Below are 20,907 nucleotides of genomic sequence, written 5' to 3'. Positions count from 1 at the left end.
AAAATTATGTAGCTAATTAAGTGGTTTCTCTAACTTACCCTTTTTATTTGTAATTCCATGGGCTAAACTGACCCATTCAACTCAGCCTTTGGAATTAATACTGTTTGTTCTGACAGTGTCTCACTGAAAGGTGGGCGTGTTGTTTGGTCTTTTTTTTTTTTCCCTCTTGAAAGTTAATTAAGTCAATATTAACCATGGCTATGTAACCACAGAACAGGCAGTTTCTTGAAGGCTCATGGTTTGGATCTTTTCCTGCAAAAATTCCCTCTTCTATAGCTATATTTAGTGTTTTAACTGTCAGAGTCGTTGGCTTGCTATGGGTCCGTGTGTCAGGGCAACGCTGGACCTTGTTTGCAGCCGAGTTTGTCAGCTTCATGGAATCCCTGTGCCAAGAGTTATGTGGTTCTCAATGGACAACCTCTGGTCGAGCCTCTCTTGTTTCTTGTCCAGAAATTTCCTGGGGGTTAGCATTGCCAGTTTGATGCCCTATAGTCCTGCAAGTCTCAAAACTGTTTACTTGAGGCTTAAAAAAAGTGTTTTCACTTGTCCATACCCTTGACTCTGAAAATAACATAGTAGCATCAGTGTTTATGGTATGGACCTATCTTAATGACTTTGTTTATATAGATGTATGTAACTGAATCTTTTTTAAAAAAGGACTGCCTTTGCACAAAAGCCAGTTTTTTTCATGTCAGTGCAGCTGTTTTAACTTTTAAGAAACCACAAGCATTTTATCCTCTAAAACGTTAATTTGAAAGACATAGGACTTTTAAAGAAAGACAGTGTTTCCGAAACTGGCACATGTTAGCCTCTCCACTTTTGTTCTCTTTTTAAACTCTTAAGAGTTGACTAAAGTTCCTGAGTTAAGATATTACATATAAACTTTTCACACCAAACTACGTTATTGCTGAATTCCTAGTAATCTGTGAAATGTTCAGTTACAATAGAAACAGTAGCACTCATAATAGAAACAAAAGGTAACAGTAGCTCAGTTCTCATGATCTCTCTCTAAACAGAGTGAATTTTCCGTGGACACAGAGGCAGATGCCAAAAGGAAACAGTTGTGTGTTTTCCTGGGTTCACTGCAACCCAGCCCTTCATGGCAAATGTTGTTTTGCTTCTTTTGTATGCTATAGCAGTGAATTCCACTTCCTGTTACGTAGGAAAACCTATTCTGCTGTTAAAAGAAGTCACTAGGTGTATTTTCTACAGCATTAAGACCATCTATCCGTGGAAATAATTTTTTTATTGTTCTGAGTCACTCTGGTTTGTGGAGTTTTTACAGGAGTTCCAGGACAAGGATGAGATGATGTATTTATTTTATTTTGTATCATCTTTCATTTTTTACTGACTGCATGAAGGTCAGGCTTGTTGTCAAAGTAGTTCCATATTTTTATTACTTTAGAGGTTACTCTGCTTTATTTATGTGTCCTAAACGCTTCATTGACAATTCACTCTGTGAACTGGGCATGTATTTTGGCAGAACTACCTGCTTTTCCCAGTGTCATGTAATTCTTGTTTTTCCCTTAGCCCCTATTCATGCCTGCTCCATGTATGTCTTTACCATGTTCGAGTTTATACAGAACTTTAGAAATATCGAAGTTATTTTCTTAAGCTGCCAGAAGGATTTGAGTTCAGTTTTGAACTTCAAAGGGCATTTGTTACGCCTCAAATTTTTTTCTTGTAGTGAAGTAAACCTCACTGATGTATTCCCTAGTTCAGCCCTGCATATCTCTGTACTCGAGACTACAGCCTGGAATCATTAAAGGTCCCTGAAATTCATTTTCAAATATTCTCTGGTTTGATTGCAATTACTGTATTTGTTAACCACCTCTGTGGACCCAGGTTAAATTTAAGTAACAGTTCAGATTTATAGAGAAGCCTTAGATGTTCTGATCTTTTAGAAAATATTTAAATAGAAACCAGGAACTGTCCTATGGACTGAGATTTCAAGGCACTGGTTATTGTCACTGATATTCCCTCCACATATTACTGTGTGTGTGTGCAATTCTGACTGACTGACTTAATGTTTAAAATTAAACCTTGTACTTCCTGGCAAGGGTAGAAGGTTTGAATGTTCTGCCTCCCACCTTGTTTGACTCGTGTGCCCTAACTAGTCACTCTTCCAACAGTGTCCTAACTAGTCAGCCTTCCAACAGGAAAAGGGACTATAATATTGAATTGAGCTTAGACTAGAAGGGTACAAAATGGGCACTTTCTATTGGATAATTTCTTCTCTTGCAAATGATCATAACTGGTCCAAACTATACTACATATATTGATATATACACAAGGGTGTGTGTAGTGTATGCGTACGCGTCTGCATGTTTGCACATGGGAGCATGATTCAGTATTCAAAAGTTTTAGATGATTGCTTTTCTTGTTAAAAAAGTGGTAGGATATTAATCTGAATCTTTTTCAACAGGTTGACATGGTGAAAGAAGCGTTAGAAAAACTTCAGCTCAATATAGTAGAGATGAAAGATGAAAATGCAACCTTAGATGGTGGTGACGTGTTATTCACAGGTATAGTTATATTTACTTTTTCCTATCCAATATTTCTAATACCTGGCTTACATTTGCTTGTTTAATTATAGCTTTTTTCATTTACCAAAGTAAAAATGCTAAACGCAGAGAGTTTGGAAAATACAGAAAAGTACAAAAGAGAAAAAAACAAAAATGGACTTTCATTGAAAGATAAACATTTCAATATTTGGGTGTATGTACTTTTCGTACTTTTGTATGCATGTATTTGCATATTTTTTACAAGAATGTTTTCAGTATGTACATATCATTTTGTAGGTTTCGTCTACTATGTTCTTCTACAATGTGAGTTTATAGGTTACATAGTTTCACGTTGTATAACAGTGTGCCTGGTTTGTATTTAAAAGAGTCTTAATATGTGTTATTTACAAATAATAATTTTCCTCCCAGTCGGCAAGATGAATTTAAATAATTATCAATGCAAATTCTCTTGGCTTAATGCCAGATAATAGCAGAACTCAACAAAATATAAACAACCAATATTATTGATCTAACTGGAATCAGTTTTGCGGTAGGTTTAATATAGCTGCTAAAGAAATAGTCATTTTAGCATTTAACCTTTCCAACTTTTTATGATTACATTATGGTTTTGTGATGTCATATGCTAAAATCTGGATCCCCAGATTCATTCTAGTTGTACTGATAAGCAAGACAATAGCAATTTTTAATTTATAGTGAGACTTTATTATCCTCTATATGTCAGAGAACAAATACCTGTTTCACAGATGTAGCCTTAACCGCAGAGGCTGATCCCCAGGGACCTGGGAATGTAGCCCCACGTAGCCCACTGAAAGCGTGAAACTTCTTGCAAGTCTAATGTTTTAGCGGATGTGAATTTTATATGGAGTCCCATGCATATAGACAAAACATAGCCATCTTCATTTTAATATGAAAATCTTTTATATTGCTTACATTTTGATATAAATTAATAATGTCCCTGGAGGAGGGAAAGGTGGGTTTATCCGGTGACATCCGGCAGTTAACTGGCTCCGTGTCACGTACCTATGGGTGGGACCACTGTGATGCCAAACTGCAGGGGGCGCCATTCTTATCATACGTTTGTGAGCAGTATCTCTGGAGAGGTGCCCTACACACCCTGTGCTCCCTCTGTCATGGCCATGGCCCTGCTGCCGGGGTTTGGTTTGCATACCCACCAAGAACACATAACAAGGATTCAAGGAGGCCTACGCTCCTCCTCAGCTCAACCCGTGTCCCCGCGGACTCAGGCATCCTTTGGATCTGCCTCGTAAATTCCGCTTAGAATGTGCTTTCTGTCTCCCATTGATGGCACTTTCATTCTTGCTGGCAGCACCGAACAACTTTCCGTTTCTCTTAGGAAATGGGCTTTTGTGAAAAGGTAATGTGTAAGTCATGCTTTCTTTACAATAAAACTCCTTTTTACCAGAATATAGCCACACACTAAATAACTTATAAGCAGGTACTGATAATATTTGAAGTATGATTTAAAACAAGCTGTATTATAGCCATTTAGTTATCTTAACATCTGAGCTGAACAGATTCCCTAAAATCTTATCAGTGTTAATGGCAGTTTATACCAGGAAGCTCTTCCATTGTCTTTCCACAGCATCTCAAGCCTTTTTTGCACCAACTTCTAATTAGGTAATAAGCATTGAGGCTTGCCTTTGGCACTATCTGTGTAAACTTTATATATATATATATATATATATATATATATATATATATATATATATATATATATATGTAAATCAATATATATATATATATATATATATATATATATATATATATATAATCAATACTTGTTAATATCCTAAAAGTTATTTTTATTCAAACTGAGATTTGTTGGGATATTAAGAACTTTTATCTGTTTGGCACCTAATGTCTGGTCCTGCCTTCTATTTCCTACATCTCAATTTTTTTTCCCTTTGTAAAATTGTGGGAAAATATATTTAACGTAAAATTTGCCATTTTCACCATTTTTAAGTGCACAATTCACGTGACATTAATTGTATTGACAATACTGTACAACCATCACCACTCAAGTTTTGGATTAGACAGAGTCGGGTAAGGAACACAGTCTGTCGTACTTCCGTGTGCTCTGTGCCCTCTTCCTTCGTAACTCAGACCTTCATTAATAACTGATCAGGAAATGGACAGCTTTCCAACTCCGCTTCCACTGGGAAATCTGTCAGGCAGGTGAACACCTCCTGGCAGAAATTGTTTCAATCCTATTTCTCTTCAATAGACACTGCTTTTATTTATTTTTATAAAATATGGAACCTATAAAAAAGAGTTTTAAAATGTTTATGTACAGTTGAAAGACCCATGCTAAAATGAACAGCTGGGTGCCCACCACCTGGCTTAGGAAATACAGCATTTCCGGCACCACAGGGCCCCAGTCCCAACCTCTCTCAGCTCCCAGCCTGAGGTAACCAGTGCCCTGCATTTTGTATTAATCAGTGTCTTGTTTTTCTTTGAATCTCAGCTCAATATATGTATTCCTAAACCATACATTCTTTAGTTTTGCTTGTCTCTAGCTTTATATGATTAGAGTCATACTATATGAAGTCTTGCGTGATTTTTCTGCTTTTGATCTAATTTGATGCATGTTGCTATAATTCATTCATTTTCACTGCGATGTGGTATTTAGTGGTAAGAATAGGCCATAATGTATTTACTCATTTTCCTACTGACGTATATTTGTTTTCCAGTTTTTGTCTGTTATCTTCAATGTTGCTATGTACATTCTTGGGTGTCTCTCCTGGAGACATGTATAAGAGTGTCTCCAAAGTAAAGAGTTAGAGATAGAATTTCAAATGAAAACCTCTTTTTTTTTCTTCCCTGAGATGACTATATGATTTTCTCCTGTAGTCTATGGATGTGGTTAATTACATTAATTGATTTTCTGATATTTGACAAGTCTTGCATCCCTGCGATGAAACCAAACTTGATCATGATATATTCCCTTTTTACTACAGTGTTGGATTTAGTTTGCTAATATTTGGCTTAAGACTTTCAGTGGCCTATAATTTTTCTTTCTTGTTGTCCTTGTTTGGCTTTGGTAAAAGAGTTATGCTAACCTCATAAAATAAATTAGGGAATATTTCCTATGTTCATGTTCTCTAGAGTCAGTAGTATTTGAATTGTACATTCCTTGAACTTTGATAGAACTTACCTATAAACAGGCCCTGTGGTCTGGTCCTTTCTTTCGGGAGATTTTAAATACATTTCATTTCAATGATTATATGATTATTGAGGTTTTTCTGAGTAAGTTTTGGTGAATTGTGTTTTCCAATATTTTATCTATTTCATCTAAGTTTTCAAATGTTGGGTATAAAGTTATTCATATCTTCTAAATATGTTTTAAGCTTTGCAGCAGTTATAACTATGTCCCCCTTTTCATTCATAAAGTTTGTTTGTGCCTTCTCTTTTTTCTTGCCAAAGATCTGTCAATTTTCTAAATCTTTTCAAAGATCCAACTTTTGACTTTGTTGAACCTCTTTTATACGTTTTCTCTCCTCTTCCTATTTCTATCTTTATTTCCTTCCTTCAAATTTCTTTGTTTTCATTCTATTCTTTTTTCACATTTCAAATTTGAATTTTGTTTCTTTAATTTTGAACCTTTCCCTATCTTATTGTAAGCATTTAAAGTTATATAACTTCCTCCAAGTGCTACTTTAGCTGAATCTTTCATGTTTTGAGATAAATATTTTTATCATTACTTCTAAATGTTTTCTGGATTCCATTATGATTTATTCTTTGACTCATCAGTGTATAATAATGTTTTAAAAAAAACCATATTGGTCATTATTGTAAGTTGCTGGGACAAAGACTCGAGCATGGAGCCTATCTTTTCTTTATGAATTCTATTTGCAGTAGACCGAATACTTGATTGAGTTTTTCTTTTTAGAATTCTAGCCAGTAAATGTAGATCCCTAATAAAATAATGGATCTGTGCAATGATCATCAAAGGATGTTAAAGCCTTTTTGTGAAAGCCTGATGAGGAACTTCATAATGGAGCAGTCCGACCGATCCCCCCTAACACACCAATCATTCTAGTATCACTGAAAGTGTGGCAGTCAGTCATGGGCTTCACGAGGTGATACAATAGAAGCACAGCCCCACCACTGACGTAGTCCTATCAAAAAAAAGGAAAAAGTTGAACAAGAATCTAATTAAGCTTCTACATAAAACTATCAGTTTATCGAAAATATAAGAATAAGGAGCAATGTAATGGTAGGTGATAACACAAGGAAGCAATCAGCCAAATCTGGAATGTATGATGGTCAATAGGACAAATGTCCTGGTTTCTCCTCCAAAAAAATAAGGTGAGGTAGGAAAAGAAAAAGAGGGTGAGTTAGTATAGAAGAATATGATTTCAAAGACATACATGTAATAACAAAACAATTTTTTTAGTGTTTCAATTCCGGCACTTTAGTTGTTTTTATCAGGAAGAACTTTTAGGGGATTTAATCTCCCATACTGCCTGAAATAGAAGTCCAACTTACTTTTTAAAGAGATAGCAGTTTATTTTTCTTTGTACTTTCCTATCTCATCTTAGCCTTTGAAAATGAAAATAGTGTGCAAGCCCCATTATAAATTTGTTTAAATTTGCATAACACATTGAATGTTTTTCTTAAGAATTATGTATAAGTCTAACTTATAAATCTGTTTTTATCTTAATTAAGGATATTTAATTTTTTTTTAAATTGCAGCTAACTTTTTTTAATAAAGTAAGTCAACTTTTGTCCAGTAAAAGACTTTATATGACTTAAGTTTTGATTTGTATGTATTGAGTTTTCTTAAGGGACAACATGATCGTACCATTACCAAAAAAGTCAGTCTGCCACCAAAGAGTCCTGTGTCTGCCAACAGCGTAAGCCACTGGCACTTAGGATAACATCATTTGACCTATATCATTTACCCCTTTTATAAGGACATTATGAAGATTAAAGTTGTAACATTTGTAAAATCTATCAAGCAGTCTTTTCTACATGGCTGCTCCTCCTATACTTTACCCTACTGTTCTAGGGCAAAATATACTGATTTCTCTTTGAATGTTTTTCCTCCTTCCATGTAGAATTATTTTCCAAAGAATTAAAGGAGGATAGGAATCCCCACATTTTTTGTACTGCCTAGTTCTATCCACTATAATTGTTAGTTTGCCTATAACTAAGAGACAATTTTTATTTAGTGTTTTGCCTTCTGAGAAGAAAAAAATGTAGAATTCCAGAAAAGCCAAATAAGAAGAAAGTGCTATCCTCCTAAACTTTAGTATATGTAGATAGGCATCTTTGATGTTTTGGGTTGAAATAAATGGATAGTTTTAAAGACAGCTCTTGGAGTCAGACCTGCAGACCAGTTAGCACTAAACTCACCTTACCCAGATGGTTTCTTTCTTCAGCCCTTATAGCATCTTTATAAGAAAAGGAATCCAACTTCATCAAGAATGTCTAGCACTGTTCCTTTAGGGGAGAAAAAAAAGAGGGAGCACTGCTAACTTACGATTGCTATTACTTAATTTCAGATGATAGATTATTAATGCGTTTAATTCTGTTATTTCCTAAATAAAAACTTCATTCTCCTATTGTGGTAAAATATACATAACATACAATTTACCATCTAACCATTTTTAAGTTCAGAGGCATTAATTCACATTGTTGTGCAACCATCGCCACCATCCGTCTCCAGCACTTTTTCACCTTCCCAAACTGAAACTTCATACCCATTGAGCAGTGACTCTCCTCCCCCTCATTCCTTGGCAACCACCGTTCTACTTTCCACCTCTATGTATTTGAAAAAGTTTATTTCTAAGGGCAATAGTTGGAAATCAGATTTGTTTAAAGAAAGCAGGGGTCAGAGTATAAATACAGTTTCCCTCTGTGGTAGGAAAGAACTGTGTGATGCTTTGAGGTCATTATTTATAGATAAAGAAATAGTGTGCCATCACTGGTATCACCCACTCACTCTATTCCATGATTATTATAGGCAGAGAATTTTTTGTGGGCCTTTCCAAAAGGACAAATCAACGAGGTGCTGAAATCTTGGCTGACACTTTTAAGGTAGGTATAAGATAATTTATGCCTGGCACAGAATAATTACTTAATGAATATTCATAGACCCATTGAATCAATAGGTCATGAAGAATGACACCGGCTATGCAAAATAATTCCTAATATTTGTATGTTTGCCAGAAGTTTCAGAAGCTATCAAATTCAAATGTCTCAATAAATAGGCTACCACAACAGCAACTAAGGTACCGGGACCTCTGTTTTCTCCCAGTGTTTAATCATACCAACACATATGTTTATGGCACAACGACTTAACAAAAATATGGAGACCCAATTGGATTTTTCAGATCAGAATCAAGGATTACCTGTACTTGGCTGCCTGCTATGTGCTGGAAACTCTTCTAGGTGTTGCACACACATCCTCTCAAGTTCCCTTTACTCTATTGATCATTAATAGGTTGGCTCCCCAAACTGCTTAGGAAGGGATAGAACCCCCCTGAAGCTCTGTTCCCCATGAAGACAGGAGGCTCTAGTTTGCACAGGATATTCAGACGCATCCTTCTAGAGCAGCCCACTCCATAGATTAACTAGCAAAGCTGTTGACGCAGTCACACATCTGGAAGAAGGCTCGGCACTTTCTTCTGAGAAGCAGTCGTCATTTAACAGGCAGGACCAAAACCTGTGGGTTCCAGTTTTTCTTCCAGATATTCAGGCCCCTGGCAGCCTCCAGAGGAGCAAGCATGTTTCAGGCAGGTTTACATCCCTTTTAGAATTCCTCCGTAAGGCCGAACTGCGTGTTTCTGTTATATGCACAGGACTATGCAGTCTCCACAGTCCCGGTGACCGATGCTTTGCATCTGAAGAGTTTCTGCAGCATGGCTGGGCCTAACCTGATCGCAATTGGATCCAGTGAACCTGCACAGAAGGCTCTCAAGGTAAAAAAAATATATATATCGGGCACCTCCTAAATGCAACAAGCCATGCCTGCCATTTGTTTTTTCTAATTTTGTCTGCTAGGTGGCAGGCAGCAAGCACGAGTGGCAGGGAGAAACCAAGCTGGTACTTGAGCTTTCTCTGACATGCACTGTCATGACTTCTCATTCCTCAGGAACCAGGAACACCTAAGTGCAGGATGAATTCTTCCCCGAAGAACCAGTCTTACTCACACACCAAATTTCCTAGAAGGGCTGTGATTCAGAATAATAAACATCAAACTCATCAGTTATGTGTGATGAGGGGGCCCCTAGTAGAGCTCCTTGTAATGTTTCTCTCTTCAAGTCAGGTGACTGGGACACAAGGAGTCATTAGGAGATACAAAAGTCGTATCCTTTTGTATATCGGAAATATTTCATAACCGTCTTGTAGGACGCCATGGTTCAGAAGGACAGGGCTTTTAATGGTTGTTGCAGAACAGTCTGACTCACTGTCTGAATTTGGTGGCCTTTTCTGTATTTCCTTTAGAGAATGTGTTGTTCTGCTTCATCTGGAAGGCTTTGTCCGCTATCAGCACACAAAAACGGTGGTGTCTTGAAAGAGAGAATTTGATGCATGGTGTCACTTAGAGGGTCTAGGAAGATTACTTTTCTCCGTAGTGTGGTGTCCATCTATGGCAGCTGGTTGGACGGCATATGTCTAAAGTTGATAACAAGAGAAGGAGAGGGCCGAAGCTGGCTTATACAGTGCCTTTGTGTGAATTCGCAGAAAACAAACCTCCTCCAGGTAGACAACTTAGAAAAAGTAGCCCCATCTGCCATTGTAGGTAGACTAAGTCCCTAACTCAAATAGCCTGGTCCCTAACTCAACAGATCCCTAACTCAGTAAGTCCCTCACTCAAATAGTCTGGAGAAACTAACACCTAACAAATTAAGAGATAATACAATATGGTTAACTAGCACTACGTTATATGAAATAGTCCTAACTGCTATTCAGAAGAAGAGAAGGAAGCTCCTTGAGAGCTAAATATTGAGAGAAAGCTTCATGGAGAAAACTGGGGCTAGATGTGAGTCTTAAAGAATTTGGCAGGGTGGGATTCAGTGAGAGAATGTTCCAGGTGGAGACATGGTATAAGCCAAGACTGAGCAAAGTATGTACGTGAGATGTGAGCAAACTAGTCCAACTAATAAAGAGTTTTCTTATGAGCTCCTGGAGATGCAGCTGGATCAGGCAGGTGAAGTTGGAAAAGGTAGGGACTTAAATGTGTGGAAGAGGAGTTCATGGAGTTTATCTCCATGAAGCAAGAGCCTCGATACCCATGAGGCTCTGAGCAGAAGGGTGTGTATCGCTTCAGAGACGTTGGACCATCATTCCTTTTGCCCAAAAGAAAGGGGGATGGGAAAGGGGGAACCCTGCATCACAAAGGAGGACCACTGATGACCTAGAAACAGAAAGCCAAGCCTTTATAGTCCTCCTTCCTGTAGATTCATTCAAAAAATTAGTGTTCATAGTGATGTTTGCTCTATACTTGAAACATTCTGTGTCAGGAGCCATAAATAATCCTCACTGACTAGAAAGAAAGGCATTCTTTGGAGATCATACTTTCCATCAGCAAATGTGCTTCCTAAACCATGGGCCCGTGGAGTTGGCAGACGCCCACCCACCATGTTCCTAGCATCAGAAAGGTCATCTTACCTCGCAGTGGAAACAGGAGGACAAACTGAACTGAAGAATAATGAGATCTCTGTGAGGGCGTGCCTGGTCTCAGGTCAGAACTAGGGGGGTTGGTGAAATTCAGATTTAGTGAGCCAAAATGCTTACTTACTTGAGAACAGTTTGGGATCCTCTATTAGGACAATCAATTAAATTGACAGTGGGATAAATCCTTCTACTCATTTGGAGATATAAATGCTGACAGAGGTAGGCAAGAAGACAAATGGATAGAGACAAATAAATCAGTTGCAAGTAATGAGAGCACATCAGTTTTTTTTCTGTTTCACAGTTGAAAATACTGAGATCTGATGAAATAAAGCATTTTGCATAGGATCTTACGGTTTCCAAAACAAATTTCTTAGGTCCTGATTCTCTTCTCCACAGTTGCCCACCCACACCACCCCACCCTCATTCTTTTTCTGTTGGGAAACCCTTGCTATTATTTTGTCATGAATTGGTTCTAGCTGAATATCCCCTTTCTCCTCCCTTCTCTCCAACTATTTCCCTCTTCCCATTTTTGTGCTGCTATCCAGGATCTGACCTGTCTCAGGAAAGATGTGAGTCTGGTCCTAGATGTCTGTTTTTCCCTTGCAAATCTTGATGTCTAGTCTAGTCTCTGTAAAGAAACCTCTGGCCACTTGGGCATCTCTTTGAAGGGCATAGCATCTAAACAGAGGTGAATTGTGCCTTCCTGTGCCACGCAGAAAGCTTGATTACTTCCCACATTTGCCACTGCTTGCAGAGTACTTGCTTCCTTCAGAGTCTGAAAACCACTTCTTACGTATTTATGAAAAGTGGAGAGCACAAGGGTTTCTTATTGCATTTAAAATACTTTGTAATGGCTCGCCATCTATTCTTGGCTAATGAAGTGGGTTCTTATGGAGATAGTCATCATACCTGTCTAGGCAGTAGTAGATTTAATAGTGTGTGCATTGTACATTTCAGAGAAATCAGCCATCTAGGGAGACTTCAGCAACTCTCTGCTAAAAAGCTCAGAACATATTTTTTTCAGAACACATTTAATACAGAGTACATTTAATACACATTTAACACAGTATATTTACTACAGGGAACAAAAAAAGAAAGATACATTATTACTGCCTTTTACTGTTGATATGGCCAAGATACTGGAGGTTAGGTTGCTTGAAAAAAATTCCTAAAGATATTTAACAAGTCCTCTTAGAAATACTATTATCTAAGCAAAATTAGTCTTTAGAGCAACCAGCCCTTTCTACAATTTTTCTCCCACACTTTTCCATTATTCCTTTGATGCCCCTGGGCAACTTCCACCTTCCTCCTGCCTCTCTAGCTATAAAAGAAACTCCTGTAAGATTAATTAATTCATGCACAGGCTATAGACCTGCTAGGATCTTGCGGAAGGAATCCTTGCCTTCTCAAAGACATGAGCACTCCAGGTGCTACACAGCGGGAACTGTTGCTCACAAGCATAATTTGAGCAACAGTCAGTCTCTAAAAAACATATTCTCTTATTTCATTCATTGAGAGTTAAACAAGAGACGAAACTATTCTGTGTTGTTAGCAGTCAGAATAGGGGTTACTTTGAGGAGGGAGGGAGTTGTGGTCCACAGGGCCACTTTGTATGTTCTACTTTAATTTTTTTTTTTATTAAATTTATTGGGGTGACAATTGTTAGTAAAATTACATAGATTTCAGGTGTACAATTCTGTATTACATCATCTATAAATCCCATTGTGTGTTCATCACCCAGAGTCATGTGCATATACTATATTGTTGGAAGTGGGCTATGATTAACTTACAGAAGTAATTCTCCAATAGTAAGGTGTAACTCTCAAACCCCTGCTTTACCTTCTACGTGATGCCTGTCTTTTCCACAGCCTAACCTATTTTTTTTTAACTAAGAAAAAAAAAAAGACTGAAACTTTGTGCGCCTTGACCAACATCTCCCCATTTCCCTCCCCCAGCCCTTGTACACCTTAAATATATGCAATTTTTAATTGTTAATTACACCTCAACAAAGTCAGGGAGGAAAAAAGAATAACATGGTAAAGAGTGGCTCTGCATCACATCTCACCCGTGCTTTTTCTAGATCCATTCCAAAATCGACTTCCTTTGTAGGAACCTGGATTAATTACATGCTCTGTGTCACAGGAGGACCGATTGTAATTCCTGCCCTTGGGAGGGACTCACAGTAATGATTTTAACACAATCTCCTTAGCATTCAGTCCTCCAGTGGATGGATGGGGAGGAGGGAAGAGGGGAGGAAGGAAGGACAAAGGAGGGAGTCAGGGAAGGAAGGGGGGAGGGGAGTGACACCTAGCTAAAACTTCCCTGAAACTAATCAGGGGAGGAAGGTACTGACCTACCAGAGCTCGGAGTTGGAGGGGCTGCAGTACTGACAGGTTGGGGGCTGTGCCATTTGCTGGCTGGGGCTAGGCGGCAAGAGGACCATTCTCACCTTCCTAATAACCCCATGCAGGAGACCTGTTATTCTCTCCTTTTGTTTAGTGGCCTTTCTTTTATTAATAATTCTATTCTTCTGTATCACAAGGAATTATTACTTAAAATACTTTTAATAGAAGTACTGAAAAGATGTGGTAAGAAAAGAATCATGAGATCACCACTCCATTTTTTTTGTCCTTGTCATATAAATGGAGCTGAAATATAGTTAAGTGTAATTCCAGTAGACTTGTAATTTTAAATTAAAATGTTCATAATGCGTTTTGATGGAACTGTCTTTTAGGCTTCTTATCTACTTCCAGAAATAACTAACTGCATTTGTAAGATTCCTTGAATGGGGACGTGGGCTGCTTTGCAGCTAATTTAAATTGCATAGCACACAGCATGTTTTTTCGTTTGAATGACTGTATAACAGAGGTCACTCAGTATTTCCTCTCGTTTTTGACTCAGCTTCAGCATTGGTTTTTATGTCCAAAAATGTCCATGTTATTTTATAGATGGTCATATAAAAAATGAAAACAGAAAAACCCTTAATGTGTTTCGATTTTGTATGTTTTTTTATTGCCTGGAATTTCCTTTAATGACAACTGGAACGGCAATAACAAAAACCAAAAAGATGGAATGAGAGCTAACTAGTATCAACAGGGTGAATGAAATAGAAAAATAAAGACTGAATTTTTAGTTGTTATTGTCACAGAGAATCATAGTGTATAGCCACAAGATTTCCCACATTGGGTCTCTACTGTGAAAGGCATATTGACAATCCCATTGTAGGTATAATTCAGTCTTATTACTGGTTGTCTGTTCCAGTTGTATTCATCAGATCCACAAAACAGTTAGTAAAAATTTTAAAAATAAGAAAAAAAATTACCATGGCTGAATTAAAAAATTAACATAAAATCAAATAGTCTTTGAGTTTGTAACAACTGCTTATGCTGCTTTTCCTGGCTGCAGTTGCCTTATCTGACACTATTCCCAGGGCTGTATGCCAACAAGGCTGGGGTGGCCAAAATAAAATGCTTTGGCATAATAGGGCAATAAATAATCTGAAACTGTGAGACCAAAACAGTCATGATTAATTTCAGCACTTGTCCCAAGGCAGGAAGAAGGCAAAATTGGCCAAGTAGGAGAAAGGGAATAATGTTATTTTTTTCTTTTGAGCTTACAAGAAAATGTCAGAGAAAAAAAACAAGGAAGAAATTATATTCAAAGTGCTGTTCATTTTGTCCATTATATGATGGGATGTCAAAAAGTATTCAACATAATCTAGGGGCAATTTAAGCATCTGTTGGGTGGCTGAGCAAATGGGTTTTTTCAGGGGCCTTTCAATCCAAGGCCCTCGCTTACAAAAGAGAAAGTGTCTAGTGATCTATAACTAGCGGTTCCTAGTGAGCGGTGTGGTTTAACATCACCTGAGGAACTACCTGTGAACACACTGCCCTGGGCCTATCGCAGAAGATTCTGCTGTGCTGGGTCTGGAACTGAGCCCAGGCTGCTCCTGTTGTTAAAGCTCCACAACTTCCAATAGCACCTGGCATGGCATCCTGAATGATGTGCACAGGGAAGAAGCCAACCGCTATGTAATATAGGTACCAAATAACGTATTCCACATAGTAGGAAACGTAGAGAAAGCGTCCCCATTCAAGCCAGAAAAAGCTAGAAACTCCTGACCTTTTTGCTGCCTAGAGTTCAACATTGTATAAACTGAAAATTTATAAACTTTACCCTAAGTGGGTAAAAGCTTGAATGCCATCATTCAATCCATTTGGCATGCTAAAATTCCTTATTAAAATAGTCCGAGTTACCAAAAATCATTAATGTTATCATGTTCTGCAAACAGGAAATTTCCATTGACTCATGTTTCCATATCCCTTCCCCCAACACCCACCCACCCACACACACACACACACACACACACACACACACACACAAACTCTAACAAGACCTGATCTTGATGTGTAAAGATCTGTGCCAAAGGAAAAAAAAGGGTTAAACTTCATTCCGTTATTGATATTAAAGAATTTACTTTAAAAAATAATCACATGTTGATTCTACTAAAGAAGGTAATTGTTTAAAGGATCAAAATGGCCAGGAGGACAAAGCAGAGAACCTCAAATCCAGATTTGCAGGTTGTCTTTCTGACTCTACCTGCTGCTCCCCTGTGTGACCCTGGTCTCCTGTACTCAGTCTTGTCCTGAGAAAAACAAACTTGAATGAGCCTTACTAGGGAATGAGAGCTTCCTTCCTTCTCACTGGAAATTCCATGACATGCAGTCAGAAGTGAAAGACTGTGTACTTGGACGTGGGGGTGAACTTGGCAAAAAGTAGCAACCATTTCATTATAAGGCACCAGGGATTGGTCCAGAGCAGGTTCACTGTGGACACTTGACCACCGTAATATCCTCCTCTCAGTGGTTGTAAGTGATGGAACACGGGTGCTTACCTGAGCACCTTCATGCCCATTGGAGGATAGAAAACCACCAGTGCTCCAAACTAGTTCCATTTTTCTTCAAGGAGACTTCAGTGGCATATATAACTATTAAAATTGATAGCTACCAAATGGCATCATTTTCTAATTCATACATAAAACTCTAGTAGGAAAAAAAGGTAAGGTTTCCAAAAACCACTTATTATTGTCTCTTCTGCAAAAAGGACTTTTAAAAAGGCAGTTGAAAAGAGATCACAGTTGAGCTTGACGCCTGGGATTCTTGAGCACCATATAGCAATAGTCACACAATTATAGCAATTGTGTGAAAGATACTGTCCCAAGCACAGCAGACACTGAGATGGACCCAAGTCTCCTCCAGCTTACCTGGAGAAACAGGATGGGACAATAAATACTGTCACAGTGTAACACCAGGGAAATGCCTAAAAAAACGGTACAGGGTCCTAGTCGAGGTGACAGAGGAGTTCTGAGGTCGGAGTGATCACAAGAGGCCAGAGTCAAAGTCTGAATGAACAGAAAGCCACAGACTGGCACAGAGGAGTGGTCATGACAAACAGGACAACCGGAGAATAGCTGTTCTGTAATCAAGGCAGTGGCAGGAACAAGGGGTATGTGCCGGGAAAGAAAGAGAATTAGGGCGAAGATATAAGTTTGGTCGAGTCCAAAGGCCAAAGAATTGGGGTTTGCTTTCCTTTTTTTTAAATTAAAGTTTATTGGGGTGACAATTGTTAATAAAGTTACATAGATTTCAGGTGTACAATTCTGCATTGCATCATCTATAAATCACATTGTGTGTTTACCACCCAGAGTCAGTTCTCCTTCTATCACCATATATTGGATCCCCTTTACCCTCATCTCCCACCTCCCCACACCCCTTACCCTCTGGTAACCACTAAACTATTGTCTGTGACTATGAGTTTCTGTTTCTTCATTTGTTTGTCTTGTTCTTTTGTTATTTTCAGTTTTATATACCACATATCAGTGAAATCATATGGTTCTCGATTTTTTCTGTCTGACTTATGTCGTTTAGCATTATACTCTCAAGATCCATCCATGTTGTCGCAAATGGTACTATTTCATCTTTTCTCATGGCAGAGTAGTATTCCACTGTATATATGTGTGTGTGTATGTATATATATATATATATATATATATATATATATATATATATATATATATGTGTGTATATATATATATATATATCTCACATCTTCTTTATCCAATTATCTATCGAAGGACACTTTGGTTGTTTCCATGTCTTGGCCACCATAAATAAAGCTGTAATGAGCATCAGAGTACATATATCTTTACGGATAAATGTTTTCAGATTTTTTGGGTAGATACCCAGGAGAGGGATTGCAGGGTCATATAGTAATTCTATTCGTAATTTTTTGAGGAACCTCCACACTGCCTTCCATAACGGCTGCAATAGTCTGCATTCCCACCAACAGTGTAAGAGGGTTCCTTTTTCTCCACAGCCTCTCCAACACTTGTTACTATTTGTCTTGTTGATGACAGCCATTCTGACTGGGGTGAGGTTATAGCTCATTGTGGTTTTTATTTGCATTTCTCTAATGATTAGTGATGTTGAGCAGTTTTTCATATGTATTGACCATTCTCCTCTTTGGAGAAATGTCTCTTCATGTCCTCTGCCCATTTTTAATTGGATTATTTGGTTTTGTTGTTGTTGACTTATATGAGCTCCTTATATATTTTGGATATTAGCCCCTATTGGAGGCATTGTTTGCAAAAATCTTCTCCCATTCAGTCGGTTGCCTCTTTATCTTGTTGATGGTTTCTTTTGCTGTGCAGAAGCTTTTTAGTTTGATATAGTCCCATTCATTTATTTCAGCTTTTACTTCCCTTGCCTTTGAGGTCAAATTCATAAAATGCTCTTTGAACACAAGGTCCATAAGTTAACACCTATGTTTTCTTCTATGTATTTCATTCTTTCAGGTCTTAGATCCATTTTGAGTTAATTTTGGTACACAGTGACAGATAACAGTCTAGTTTCATTCTTTTGCACGTGGCTTCCCAATTCTCCCAGCACCATTTGTCTTTTCTCCATTGTATGTCTTTGGCTTTTTTGTTGAAAATTATCTGTCCATATTTATGTGGGTTTACTTCTGGGTTCTCAAGAATTTGGGTTTTCTTATGTGCAGACTATGGGCAGCCGCTCAGAGTTTTTTTAGCAGAGGTGTAGAAGCTGAAGATGGTGTTTTAGAAAGATCTCTCTGGTAGTATACCCGTAATGATTTAATAGGAAGAAAAATTAGGAGTAATAAAAATAGTTAGATACAATCATACAGTCCATTAATAATGGCAAGGAGGGTCTGCAGTAAGAAAGTAGCCATAAAATAGAAAAGGCCACGCAGAAGGTGAGGTCTATTTAGAGACATAACAGAACATTGTGACTGATGGACCTGAAGGGGCAAGGGAGACAAAGAGGAGCAGATCAACACTTTGACAGATATTTATAGAACTCTTGTTCTGCAGCAGGCACTGTGCTCGGCTCTGGGGGACAATGATGAACAAAATGACTTCAGAGATGACTACCAGATCGGGTGCCTTTGGTGGAATTTTTAATAAAAGACTTCAAACGCTCCTCAGTTCTTCTCATCTACACAGGAACAAACTATAGAAAATTGGTCAGAAAAAGTATGTTGCTGGCTTTCACTGACCTAGATTCACATTTTGGGAACTGAGCTGTACTCAGACACATCCAGCTGACAGCAGCTCTGGTAGACATCCGATGTCTAAGCCTGTAAGACCCTAATGAGCTTGGCTCCCATTTCAGTTTCCATTGGCAGCAGTCAGTGGCTCATCTGAATTTGGAGTCTCTGTCCTTTACCCTTTTCCATTTATTTTTTATTGTCTCTATCTAGTCACTCTCAAGGCACACCAAAAAAAAAATCACTTTAACATTTGTATGCCCTTCATCTCCGGCAGTGTCCCATTGTTTCTTGGCTCAACTGAGTTGGCGAAAGACTGCAAAAAAAGCCGATGATTTCTGCCTCATGGGCTGAAATTGTACATCACCGCATGACCAATGCGACACTCTGGGCCACGCCAACACCAACACCCATGATGTTGAAAGGATTAGGAAATGTGTCAGTTGAGCTGGAGGGAGGATGGTTGAGTTTTGGGTTACTGTTTCTCCATGGAAATCACATGTATTAAATGCCTTCAGTGTTTATGAGTATCCTATTGCTGCCCTGAAGGCTAATAATGCATATGGTAAAACGAAGATACTAAATTAGAAGTGACATTTTCACTGTGAATTATTCTCCAGCCGCTAGGGAAAACATCCACACTATCTGATATAATATGAGGCTTGGACCATCCTTAGAAATAATGGCATGTAAGAGAAACAAATTAAAAATAAATTTGCCACCACTTTCCTGCAAAACCATTCTGCTAGTATTACCCCACTCCTAATAACCGCTTACTATTTCTCCTTGTTTCCATCTTTCAAAATGTCACAGGAGTCCAGCAACCTTTAAGAATATTTCTAAATCTATTTTTCTTTTATGGTCACTGGATACTGTGGTTAGGGCCCATGTTACTCAAACACTATCTGTCTACAAAGGTAAAAGTCAGCTTTGGAGATCGGTCACAACAGCCGTTCCCTTTTTATCTCTCTCTGAAGTGGGACCAAGTTCTAAGCTGTGACCACATATCCACATGAGGTGACTCATGGTACAGAGTTTTTTTAAGAAACATTTAGAAGTTAGATGAAAGATGTTGATTCTATTACATTCTGTGCATTTTCTAGTCATTCATTTCTTTTTCCATACACACCTCGGCAAGTGATAAGAGCTCGATATAGGTTAGCCACCAGTAGTTGTAATGTCCATAGCAGTAATTAACACCTTTAAGATCATGTTAATTTAATTTGAAAAGTCTTAAGTGGTTTTCAAACTTTACTGCACCCAACCATCACGCAGAGTGCACATTTGAAATGCACATGACGTTCCTGGGGTCCCCCCAGAGAAATTCTGATTCAGCAAGACTGGGACTGAACCCAGGGGCCCCTGCATGATTCAGAGGCAGAGGATCCGCATCGCACACGGTGAGAATCACAGGCTCTGTCTGGAATTCACCAGACATCAGTCCCTACACTAGCATTTGAGGGCAGGGGAGAAGATTCATTCCCAAAGTCAATTGTTATAGCCTTGAATAGAAAATGCCACTTACTATCATTCAGAATAATATCATATTGAGTCAAGTAACTGGCACTTCAGAGAAAGAGCTCTCAAGTGAAAGAAAACGATGCAGAACTCCACAAGATTGATGAAATACAAATGCTTGCGCAAAGCTAATTTTTCTCTCAAATGTTGTGTCTTTTTAGGGAAATGCTTACAGGATAAAAGATATTGGTCACACATGCAGTGCCTTTCTCACAGTTGCTAGCATTTGTGTATTAAAATACAGGGGACCTGCATCAAGCACTCATTGCTCTCATTCCCATTAGGTGCATAGGCCCTCGGACTTGAATAGAAAGGTCTGCGCTCCTTCCCAGCTTGAAAACAAACATGATACTAAATTCTTCAAGTAGGAATAGTGGAAGGAGGAGGGAAGCCCCAGTCTCCATGTGGATAAGATGTTTGTCTGTTCCCATCCCTGACCTTGTTACAGAAAATTTGAGAAGGGCCTCCGGAGAGCAACCAAAGCTGATTAAAGTTGGAGATTGAGGGGCCAGTATTGATTGCACAGAAGGATGTGGCAAAAGTGCGGATTGACAGCTCTTTGCTCTTCACTGAAGGTTAAGCTCTGAGTGAGTGTGTCTTATAGGTGATTGCTTCAGATTTTAGGAGGATTTTAAGAGTTATTGAAACG

The 20,907-nt window shown here is 38.4% G+C and overlaps 1 protein-coding gene across 4 annotated transcripts in view; it reads left to right on the top strand.

Annotated features, from left to right (window-relative positions):
* The window catches only part of DDAH1 (dimethylarginine dimethylaminohydrolase 1), a 233,136-nt gene that overhangs the window by 188,748 nt on the left and 23,481 nt on the right, over positions 1–20,907 (top strand). For all 4 annotated transcript variants that reach the window (XM_074335078.2, XM_074335076.2, XM_074335077.2 and 1 more), the window contains exons 2-4: positions 2,426–2,525; positions 8,515–8,588; positions 9,353–9,472. In XM_074335078.2, coding sequence (XP_074191179.1) covers positions 2,426–2,525; positions 8,515–8,588; positions 9,353–9,472 — 294 coding nt within the window. The remainder of the gene's footprint in view (positions 1–2,425; positions 2,526–8,514; positions 8,589–9,352; positions 9,473–20,907) is intronic.

The sequence above is a fragment of the Rhinolophus sinicus genome, chromosome 14 (assembly GCF_057876585.1).
Source record: "Rhinolophus sinicus isolate RSI-liver-muscle chromosome 14, RSI-T2T, whole genome shotgun sequence".
Classification (NCBI taxonomy): domain Eukaryota; kingdom Metazoa; phylum Chordata; class Mammalia; order Chiroptera; family Rhinolophidae; genus Rhinolophus; species Rhinolophus sinicus.
This window is presented reverse-complemented; position numbering and strand designations above follow the sequence as displayed.